Source organism: Ursus maritimus, unplaced genomic scaffold (assembly GCF_017311325.1).
Source record: "Ursus maritimus isolate PB19 unplaced genomic scaffold, ASM1731132v1 scaffold_22, whole genome shotgun sequence".
Classification (NCBI taxonomy): Eukaryota; Metazoa; Chordata; class Mammalia; order Carnivora; family Ursidae; genus Ursus; species Ursus maritimus.
Genome location: NW_024424675.1, coordinates 12,983,373 through 12,994,876, shown reverse-complemented (window position 1 = coordinate 12,994,876; position 11,504 = coordinate 12,983,373). Strand labels below are relative to the sequence as shown.

General features: G+C 50.6%; 1 protein-coding gene across 1 annotated transcript in view; it reads right to left on the bottom strand.

The window, feature by feature from the left end:
• The window catches only part of JAG1 (jagged canonical Notch ligand 1), a 38,385-nt gene extending 35,652 nt beyond the window's left edge, over positions 1–2,733 (bottom strand). Inside the window, exon 1 of the mRNA XM_040637979.1 lies at positions 2,167–2,733. Coding sequence (XP_040493913.1) covers positions 2,167–2,727 — 561 coding nt within the window. The 5' untranslated portion in view covers positions 2,728–2,733. The remainder of the gene's footprint in view (positions 1–2,166) is intronic.
• Between the last annotated feature and the right edge of the window lie 8,771 nt (positions 2,734–11,504).

Genomic DNA, 11,504 nt, shown 5'->3' with positions numbered 1-11,504 from the left:
AATGAAACTGCTCTATGTACTTCAATACCTAAGGGCTTTCCCTTCGGTTAACACTCACCCTGAAATCATTCTTGAAAGTTACAGACTGTGGTGTTTCTCTAACCACACTCGGGAAAATAAACTAAAATAATACACCTAGATGCCACTTTCTCTTGGGAAGTAAAGCTTATGTTTCACAGCAGGCCTTTTAGGGGGGCAGGGTGGAGACTCATTTATGAGTGATACATGCATTTGGCCCAACTTCAAAAGAACCACACTCAGTGTAGCCCCAGCGGTCTCCCTATTCTAGAAAAGCCGAGAGTCTATTTCATGGTTGGTGACCCGTGGGCCCTGAAACCACAGAAGAGCCCCAGCAAATCAATCGTCTCCCTGCCCCACACACTGCTTCTGCTCATTCCCCATCTAGGACTCTGCCAAGTGTCAAATGGGGACAGACACACCTTCCAGGTCACTTTTCCAGAGCTAGTCCGGGGAGCAAGTCTCCCTGTTCTCATCCAAGCCGTCCTCTGACCCTACTCTCCAAAGTGAGCCTCAGCCAGGCCGGCAGCTTTTCCACATCACTAATAAGATTCCTTTTATGGTCTTGTGAAAAGCAAGGGGCTCGGGACTGCTCCTCAGGAGGGTGGAACCACCTGCAGGCCCCTTCCCCCCCAAACTCCAAATACAAGTTCAAGGGCGGTCAGTATTCACAGTTAACTTGGGCACAGATTAAAAAGTGGCCAGCCTCTTTAAAGTTCTCCCTAGTAGGGGATTAACAAACGAGATAAACACTCTTTGTAAAATTGAAATCCCACAATAGAGGCAGCCCTCCATTCTCAGAGAACTCTACATACCACGGGTTTTTATAAGTCCCTTTTAATGGCATGTTTCCGATAACTGTCTTATCTCACCCATGGCAGAGGGCATTTTATAAACGCTAGCTCCAGTAAATGCGGGCCTTGAGAGCCATCCCAAGATACACACCCCCCCTCCAAAGCATTCTCCCACTCCCTCCCCTCCCAGCGAAGCGAATCACACCCCAGCCCGCGGATAGGAGGCAGCAGAGTGCACCCCATCAGAGCACGTGGCGGAGAATAGTCCCCCCGGGCACCGAGCTTCCCCCTCCCCCCCCTCACCGCCCACCCTCGCAGCTCCGGCTGGGCCAAGCCCGAGTCCTGGCGACGAGCCACGCCTCCTGGACAGCAGGAGCGGAGCAGAGGGCACCAGCGTTTTCCCCTTTCCTCCCCTTTCCTCTTCTGCAATCAGTCATCTTCCTTCTACCCAGTTTGGGATGTTGCAAGGGCCTCGTTGCAGGGGCCTCAAGTGGCACCCGGGGCCGGGGTCCACACTTGCACTCTCAGCAGCCGCCTCGGGCGGCCGCCCCTTCCAGGCCTTGACGCACGCCCCGGAGGCTAGGGGGCCGGGCGCCCGCCGGACGAGGGCGCACCCCAGCCCTTCCCGGGAAGTTTGCAAACACAGCTGGTTCCAGGCCCGGGAACCGCTGGAAGTGAGGCCACAAGGGCTACACGCGCGGGGGCAGGGCAGGAAGGGGCCGGCAGGGGGCGGAGGTTCTCGGGCTCCCAGCTCCCAGCTCAGCCAAGGCCCAGAAGACAACCCCCACGCCCCAAGCGGTGGACGCCCCCACACCCTTATATCCAGCCTGGAGCGCGTCCCCGCACGCCCCAAAGTCTCCCGGGGAGCAGCGGGAAACAGGCTCCCCCCACCCTCCAGGAAGGACACACCCGCCCTCCAGGCCTCTCACGAGAAAGGGGAGGGTGCCGATTTGGACGGCGTTCGAAAGCCAAAACTGCGCGGCGTCGTTTTCCACGGCGCATCAGGTTTAATTGGTTAAGCAAAGATCGTCTGTAATGACTCCCAGCTCGGGTGGCGGGCTGGTCACTCTAGGGCCTTCAAGTTGCAAGTTTAAACCGGCCTTCCTGGGAGCTTTGCCCCGCAAACCCCTGTGGGCTCCCCACTTTTGTGCGCTTAGCAGAGAGCCTCGAAGACGGGGCCTGCTGAGATCTAACTATGGAGTCTCGGCTGCTTAACACCCCACCCCGCAAGACTTCTCCAGTTAGCGCGGAATTTCAAGCCAAGGCCCTTTAAATCCCTCTCGCAAGAGAGAGCGGGACTCGGCAGCGCGTGTGCGGACCTCGGCGGGCCTCGCTCACCGCGTCGCTCACTCACCGGCCAGGCGAAACTGAAAGGCAGCACGATGCGGTTGCGTTCGTTGCCACGACTGGCCTTGAGATTGAAGGTGTTGCCCCCGATGACAGGAGTGGAGCCCGAGCCGAAGCTGCAGGGCCCCCCGGCCGTGACGCGGGACTGGTACTCCTTGAGGCACACTTTGAAGTACGTGTCACACTCGTCGTGGGAGCACTTGCGGTCCCCCGGGTTCCGGACGCCGCCGCAGCAGTTCCCGTTCTGCAGCTCCCCGTTCACGTTCTGCATAGACAGGATCTCCAACTCGAACTGGCCGGAGGCCCCGCACACCTGCCGGCGAGGGAGGGAGGGAGGGAGGTGAGCGCAGGGGAAAGTGGTTTTTCTTCGAGGGTGGAAGTAGCGACTCCCTCCCCGCCCGCCCCGACGAGCCCTCAGCGCCAAGTGAAAATAATTTTGCAAAACTGAGCGCAAAGACTCAACGTGATTCCCGAGCATAAAATGCACGAGCGCAGGCGAAATCCGAGGACTGTCCCCGGGGAGAAGAGCGGAGAGAACGCAGCCCCCTGCCCCGCCTGGAGGGTACATTTAGGAGGTCCGGAACTTCCCCAGCCCAGGTGCAGCCTCTCAAGAGCAGGGACCCAGCCGGGGAGCCGGGCGCCCGAGGGCTCCCAAGCTCGCTCCAGGCGCTCAACCGCAGGCGTCCAGGGAGCTGCGAGGGAAAGGAGAGGGCGGGCCGGGAGGGAGGCCCGGCGGGCTCCTACCTTGGCTCGCAGGGCGCAGAGCAGGGCGAGCAGGAGGCTCAGGGGGCGCCCGGGCCGGCCGCGCGTCCGTGGGGACCGCATCGCTGCGCCGCGCGCCGCGGGCACTCGGGACGCCGCCGCCGCCGCTGCTGCTGCTCGCGCTGGTGCTCCGGCCGGTGCTGTCGCCCGTGCTGCCGTCGCCGCTGCCCCTGCGGCCGCCGCGTCCCGGCTCTAATATACTCCGCCGATTGGAGCATGCACGACTGGAAAACAACACCACTTTTCAAAAGCCCTTTCAAGAGCGGCGCGTTCCAGAAGGCAAAGGGCCCGGCCTCCTTTTATTATTCTGATCGCTTCTTTGAGGCGCTCCCCCTCCTCTTCCACCTCCCGGCTTTCTTTCCTTCTCTCGCGCTCCCCTTCTTTTATTATTATGATTATGCGCAGCCTTTTATTCCCTTTCAGATCAGCTGCTTAGAAAGAAGAGAGGGAGGGGAGGAAAAAAAAAAAAACCCCGAGCCCAGCTCGCGGGCCGGCCGCAGGTAACACAATGACGCGTGCCCGCCCGGCTCTCGGAGAGGGACTCTGAGAGCCCGTCTGGGAGCAGCGGCCCGGGCTGGCCACCTCTACCCAGCGCGCCGGATCGGCGCATGCGCGCTTATTAATATTCATGAGGGGGCGTGTCAAGCGAAGACACGCCCCTCCCTCTGGTTGATGGGGAGGGGGAGTACTGGGAGGAACTTGGAAGGGGCTGGGGGCTCAGGGACGCGCGGGACTGCGTAGACGTCCCAGGGCCCAGCGCGGACCCCCGCCCTCGGGAGCTTTGGGCCAGGCGGGAAGGGGGCAGGGTGCGGCGAGGAACTTGCTAGGGTCCGTTGCTCAGGGACGCGCGGCGCCGCGTCGCTGCCCGGGAGCCCCCTCGGAAGCCTCGGGCAGGGCGCTTGTGCCCGCCCGTCGGGGCCCCAGGTGTAGGCGCCGCGGCGCTGCCGGAGCGGTCGGAGCCGGGCAACTTCCGCCTTCCGAGCCGCCTGCGTCAGCTGCGGCTTTCGCCCCGGGAGGAGGGCCTGCCCGCCGGGAGCCCGGCCCGCTTCCCGCGAGCGAGCGAGCCGCCCAGAGCGCGCTGCTGGCAGCAGTAGCGGCAGAGGCGGCGGCGGCGGCGAGGCTGGCGTGCTTGCCGCCGTCTGCTCGCCCGGCGGAGGCGACCTGGGCAGGCGCTGCTGGGAACTTTGAAAAACTTTCCCGGAGCCAGGCTTGCCGCAGATTCGAGGGGAAGCCTCGGCCGCGCCCCACCCCCTCCCCTATCCGAGCTTGCTTAATCTCGGAGGGCTCCCAGCTTCTTTTCCAAACAGTGCCAGGGCAGAGGCTAGGGGAAACCGGGTGGGGGAGGGAGGCGGACACACTGGGGTCTGCTCAAGTTTGGGGAGGGCCTGAGCGAGATGCTGATGGGCTTGGGCTCCCACCATCCTGGTCCCGCTGCCCGGGCCGCAGTGCGGGGATTGCACCTGTAGGCGGCCTCCGAGCAGCTCTCTGGGTGGCAAGAGAGGAGCCTGGAAGGGACCGTCTCATCGCCATCGCCCTGCCGCAGAACTTGGCTTTCTGGGGTGGCAGTGGAAACCGATGCTATTTTCCACCTTGAGGCGAGCCTTGCAGTTAATAGCGACACTCCTGGTCGTAACCAAGGTCAAAGGAAACCTGCGGGCTGGCCAAAGCTTCTGCCAACCCCTCTCACAGCAGACCTGCTGCTGCGTTTGAGGGGAACCTCTTGATTTCCATTGAAGGGTAGACACAGTTTTGGCCCTTATATTGGGTATGTTCTTTGGAAAAGCGTGACTATTCAGGGGCAGGATCGTGGCTTGAGCGCTCTGGGACTGTGGGGCATGATGGGCTGCAATGGGTCAAGGGAAAATAGTTTCCAATATACTGAGTTACGAGTGCATAAAAGGTTGGGTAAATTGTGGTTATTTACTGCAGTTAATGGACAATATTTTCGGTGCCAGATCTCATCACGCTGGGGAATAAGGCAGCCAGCTGACCTCTTTATGTTCCTTCAAAGCCACCAAGGGTGGTTTAGCAATCTTGGCATTTTAACAGCCCAGAAAATACTCCTAAGAAAGGTACCTTATTAGGAGTAATGTGTCCCATCTTGATGATTGGTGAGATAATCCGTATTTTGGAAAGGACATAATCCAAGAGTGGAACAAGTTTGCAGCTGGCATAGGCCACAACCTGAGCATTTTGTCTTAATGTGCCCCAGTCCCTGCAGTTATCCTAAATGCAAGGCATCCAGTTGTCAACTGTAATTGCATCTAGGCTTTTCTCACCAAAGTTTCCAAACCAGTCTCCTCTATCTACCTCCTATCTGCCTCCTTCTCCCTTGTCCTCTGAATGTCCATTGGGTGCTAAATAATGGTTTAAAAGCAAAATGCTTGTGCTGGGGGGAAAAACACAATTCGTGAAGGCTGATGAGGTCTTAAATTGCACACTCCTTGGAGTTCCCCATGTCTGAACGGTTTTAATTCTGTGCATGGTGGCTGGTCCCGCACACACTTCTCAGGGAGGAGGCTGAGGCCTTCAGTTGAAGAGTTTAGATCCCGCCACCTGGGTTAACCTGGAAGGGCCACCTGAGATTTCAGGTGCCTCCAGGTAGTAATCTGGATTGCAGGTCAACTGGGGTCAGCTTCAGGCCACAGTTGAGTTTAGCCCCCTTGACTTTTTTTTTTTTTTTCTTAGTAAGAAAGAAAATGTAGATTCCTGGGGGTTGAAACTCTCTGATGAACCCTGACAGGTATGTGAAATCACTAATAAACACAAAATTCACATGCCGAAGAGCACCATGTCCCTCACCCTTCCTGAGCTTGGGAACCCACTTTTAGAGAAGGCAGTTGTGGGCTAGAGGGGATTCTTTTGAAAATTTTCAGTTGGGACTCTTCCAGCTAACTGGTACTCCCCCAAAAAGCCAGTCACGTTTACCGCAACAGACACCAAGTGGAAACTCTGCCCTCTACTTCCTTGCAGCCGGCTCTCAGCCTCAATCTCTGGAGAAGGGGGAACTACTGCGGAAAGAACTCAAGCACACAGATTCCCCCTTGGCCAAGTCACATCCTGCCTTCGGGTACGGCAAGTGAACATGCCAGAAAAAAAAAGTTCCTGTGGAAAGTGCCATGTTTAGCCATCACACCTACACCTGTGAGAAGGAGAGAGGTTTGTGGTCCCTTCCTGTCTGGCCCATCTCATGTGCTCCAATCATAAGCATCCTTCAGTATCTTTCTTTAATTTTAAAGATGTAATTATTTTAGAGAGAGTGGGGGGGGCGCAGAAGGAGGGAGAATCTCAAGCAGACTCCCCACTGAGCACAGAGCCTCACATGGGGATCGATCTCAGGACTCTGAGATCATGACCTGAGCCAAAATCAAGAGTCGGAGGCTCAACTGACTGAGCCACCCAGGCGCCCCACTTGCTTTAATTTTAAAAAGATGCCTTATTTTACTTCTTCCACAAAACTTGCCCTGGTTTACTGAGTCATCCCCAAACAGCAGTCCTGAATACCCCCCACACCACGAAAGGCTTAATAAGAGACATTCAAGCTGTAATAACTGTATATCAATACATTTGGTCAACTGAAATCCCTCAGCATTGTGATAAAAATCAAATCAATATTTATTGAGAACTACATTACACCTAGCAACATGGATGATCTCAAAAACATCCTACTGAATGGAAGAAGCCTGACACAGAAGACTACATGCTGTATGAAACCGTTTACATGAAATTCTAGGGCAGGCAAAACTGATTTGCAGTAAAAGAAAATGTTGATGGAAGGATGGAGATGAACTGGGATGGTCTTGAGGGTTCTTCCAGGGGAGGGATAATGTTCTGTATCATGATAAGGGTTTGGTTTACACGGGTGTATGCATTTGTTAAAATCCGTAAGTGCCCTTAAGATTGGTGCATCTTGTGTGTTCAAAAGAGGCAAAATTGTAATAGTCAACTTGAGTTAATGATACGGGTGCTGAAGCATATAGAGGGAAGTGAAATGATACTTGCAGCTTGGAAATGCATTTAAAAATGAGATTATGAATGGAGAGAGGCTGGCTGGCTGATTGGAGATATGCTGGACAAAATAGTGACGGGTTAAGGATAGGATCTAGATGGGGGTATATGGTGTTCACATAAAATTCTTTCAAATGTCTCTGCCTGAAATTTTCCCCTATAAAGTGTTGAGGAAAACGGTTACCTGAATATGCCAGCTATTGTGTAGGGTGCCAAGGCTACAGGGGATGACACCAGAACAGTGGACTTTAAGATTACGGAGTGGCGGGCATTCCTGCAAGGGATGATGGCCGTGTAGATTGTGGTAGTGAACAAAAAGAAGGTCCTTATTTCCCCCCATTCCTCGTCTCCCTAATACCCTTCTTCTTTCCAATAAATAAGAGAGGAAGGTCCAAACACATGAAGGACCTGTAAAAAAAAAATCTTTTAATGTCTTCGTTTTTCTTGTTTGCACATTTGCAGAGAAGTTCAGACAAGTTCAGGAGCCCTCTTCCATGGAAGGGCAGGTGGTGATATCTTCCTGTTCCTTTCTAGAACCAAAGGATGCTTATGTGTCCTACAACCTCTTCTTTCCTTCTACCACCTTCTATCTCTTCAGAAAATGCAAAGCCCCTGTAAACTCTGCCCAACCGGCTCTCTGAGGAAGCACGGTCTCTGAACAGACAACCAGCTTCATGGATGAGTCTCCTTCCTCCGCATCACAAGAAGTTCCGAGAAAAACCTATGGGCAGCAAATAAGACATTAAAAATTTTAGGATAAAGTTATAGCTCCCACAGCAACCATCACCAGGCCACAAGTTTATCCATTTAAGCAGACACTGAGTAGATCCAGCCCTCTTTTTTCAAAGGTTCATTTTACATCCACAAGAGAGCTGAATTAATTTTCTTTGGAAACCAGAACTATGAATTTCTTGCATTATTAACAGTAATTTTGAATGAGCTTTCATTTAAAACATTGTTTTGGTTTGGCTTTGAGCTCAGGTATTTATAATTTTGCCTGTCCTGCCCCGATGCCGTCTCGCAGACATTATGTGGAAAAGCTATCAGGACAGAGTTCCGTGTCCACGGCCCCTTTAACAAGCCAGTGATTGAAAGTCACAAAAAACCCAAGATGCAAAATCCAGGAACCGTGGGACTGATTTCCTCATTTTACTCCTTGAATTAAAACCAAAAATTCTGTATGACCTTTCATAGTTTTATATAGTTTTATAGTTTCATAGTTTACTGGGGGGAAAAGTTCTACTTGTAAAATGTACCTTTTCTTATAGCTGAGAGCCTTTTTGAAAATAAAAAAAATCTTGGGTGTAAATTGCTGTTAAATTGGCCTTCTCAAAACAATTATAAATGATTCATTCACCCTCCTTTTTGTGGTGATGACGTAGTGAGTTTTCTGTTCTGTGAATGACACCTGAACAACATGACCCATAGATATTCTGGGATAGAATTAAAAAAAAAAAACACCAAATTGGTCCATTTGTACAGTTGACTGATCTAAATGCAACTAACAATTTTCTGTAATTGCAAAGTGTGACTGAGCTCTTACAAACCTTTTCATCTCCTAAAAGGCTCTGGAAATTACACTCTCAGAAGCAGGTAGCACGTGGAAACTACCACAATACAATTCACTCTGTGAGCACCTTTTCATCTTGTTTGCATTCAGCTTTTGCAAACAGGCGCAAACCCAAATCTGCCTCCAGATCTAAAAAAAATTTTAAGAATTAACGTAGTTGTTGGAACTTGGGAAAAGGAGAGCTAAATATATTCAGTTATCTGAGAAAATTTCGAAACATACATAAATGTGAGAGTCAAAGAAAGGTGATTACACCTGCCAATGGCATGAAAGCCAAGGGCTTTCCACTCACAGTATTTCATGTTTGGGTTAATGGTTCTCAATAAATTACAAGACAATGTCTGTGTTTGACACTTTTGTTCTCAAGCCGACGGTGTCTTAACTGATGCCTTTCTCTAAATTAGAAGTTATGAACGACATGAAAAGTGGATGTTTGCAATACTTTAATTTTTCATGTGGAATGTAAATAGTTGTTTTTATTATTGTATTTATGCCAAGAGTGCTCAAGGACGGCTAAAAAAACATTCACTTGAGCAGAGAAATATTGCCACAAGTACTACCTATAAACTTCTAGATCCCTAGATACCAGTCATAACATACACAGATTTTTATAAGCATCATTTAAAAATGATTTCAGAACATGTCAAAGATTCTTTTTTCTTTTGGAGATGAACTTAAGGCATAGAAAACTGGAAGCGACTGTAAAAGAAAAGTTTAGTTTCTAAAAGATGGCTGTGGCCTCCATGGAAACGGCAATATTTTTTCAAAGGTAACAACTAGAGAAGTCAATTACATTATCGTAGGATAGTTTGGCAGTAATTCATGTGAAGAGGAGCGGGTGGTTTCATAGACCACACATGTAATATGCCTTAATGGTGCAACTTGCCTACTAAAAATACTAGGGCCACGTTCTGAGACTGCATTACCAGAAGTGTCGATTAGCAATCAAGGAAAAATCATAGCTCTAGCATACTCTATACTAGCCTTTACACAACTGAAGTATTTTGACCAGGTCTGAGCACCATTGTTTTTAAAATTGTAGTTAATAGACATAACATAAAATTTGCCATCTTAACCATGTTTAAGGGTATGGTTCCATAGTGAGTACATTCACATTGTTGTGAAACCAATCTCCAGAACTTTTTCATCTTCCCAAACTGAAATTCTGTACCCATTAAACAACCCCCTATTCCTCCCCTCCTCCAACCCCTGGCAATCACCATTCTGCTTTCTATGAATTTGACTACTCTAGCTACCTCACATAAGTAGAATCATACAGCATTTGTCTTTTTTTTTTTTTTTTAAGATTTATTTGGGTGGGGGAGAGGGAGAGAGAGAATCTCAAGCAGACTCCCAGCTGAGCTCAGAGCCCGACGCAGGGCTCCATCCCATGACCCTGGGGTCATGACCTGAATCAAAATCAAGAGTCAGACACTTAATCGACTAAGCCACTCAAGCACCCAGGCATTTGTCTTTTTGTGACTGTCATTTCATTTAGCATAGTGTCCTCAACGTTCATCCATGTCATCGCATGTGTCAGAATCTCCTTCCTTTGTAAGATTAAATAATATTCCATTGTATGTATACACCACCTTTCACTTACCCACTCACCCGTTGGTGGACACTTGGGTTGTTTCCATCTTTTGACTATTGTGACTAATGCTGCTATGAACACGGATGTACCAATATCTCTTCAGGACCTTGCTTTCAATTATTTTGGACATATGCTGGATACCATTTTTAAGAGTCATCCTGACAACTGGGCCATACTCAGAAGAAGGTCTGCATTTTCAGACCTTTTAGCCCAGCAATTGGAGGACTTGGGAGCGTCTAATTGGAGGAGAGGGAAAAGGAGGCATCGCAGTGGTCTGCAGTGCTGGAAAGGCTGACTTGAGTCAGAGCAGACTTGACATGCTGCAAACAGCAGACAAGGCTCAGTGGGTGGAGGTTACCAGAAAGTTGATTTTGACTCAGCAGAAAGACAAGCTTTGCTTTCATAAGAGCTATTCCTTAATGTCATAGGCTGCCTTAGGGATAGTGAGTCCCTGCCAGTGAAGGTAATCAAATAGAGCCTGCTGGGACCACTGGGCAGTGGCAGGAGCCAGGGAGATTCCCCATCCTGGATGGGAGCCTGAACCAGGTGATTTCCTAGGAACGTCATCTCTATGAGGCCATGGCAGGATTAACGGGTAGGATGGCAATTCGGGTCCATACCTGCAGAGAGAATCTAGGAGCCAGTTTTCAACCCATGTGATGTTGATGCCACTGATTGAGGATTAGCAGAGCCCGGTGTGCAGGGGTGAGAATGGCATGGACCCATCTGCTCTCTGAACTGACTTCTCAAGGATCAGTCACCCACATATTTACCAAACGGCTGCAGCAAAGAAGTCAAGGCTCAATGTCACAGAGTTGACCATCACAACCCTGGCTCATTATCATCCTGTCCCTTGCTATTCTGAGTGAGGTCCGACAACCAGCAGCATTGGCATCTGGCAAGCTTGATAGAATTTTGGACTCTCAGCTTACCCCAGACCTTCTGAATCAGAATCTGCAATTCCCCAGACAATTCGTATGCACAATAAGGTCTAACCTACACCTAATATAGAAACAGTCTGTGGTTAGGCAGAAGCTATCAAATGTTCTTTCCAGGAATGGTTGCAATACCATATCACTGGGGAGAAGTGTTGGTTAGTCAAATCTACGTTTTGGTTGTCTCATCAGGGACTCAATGTCATAGTGGGAATTCCTTGCCGTTTTATCCAATTATATGTTTATATACTGGCATAATTTTTTAAAAAATATTTTATTTATTTATTTGAGAGAGAGAGTGTGAGCACAAGCAGGGGGAGGGGGAGGGGCAGAGGGAGAAGCAGACTCCCCGCTGATTGGGGACCCCGACACAGGGCTCTATCCCAGGACCCCGGGATCAGGACCTGAGCCGAAGGCAGACGCTTAACTGACTGAGCCACCCAGCCGCCCATCTACGGGCATATTCTTAAAAAAAA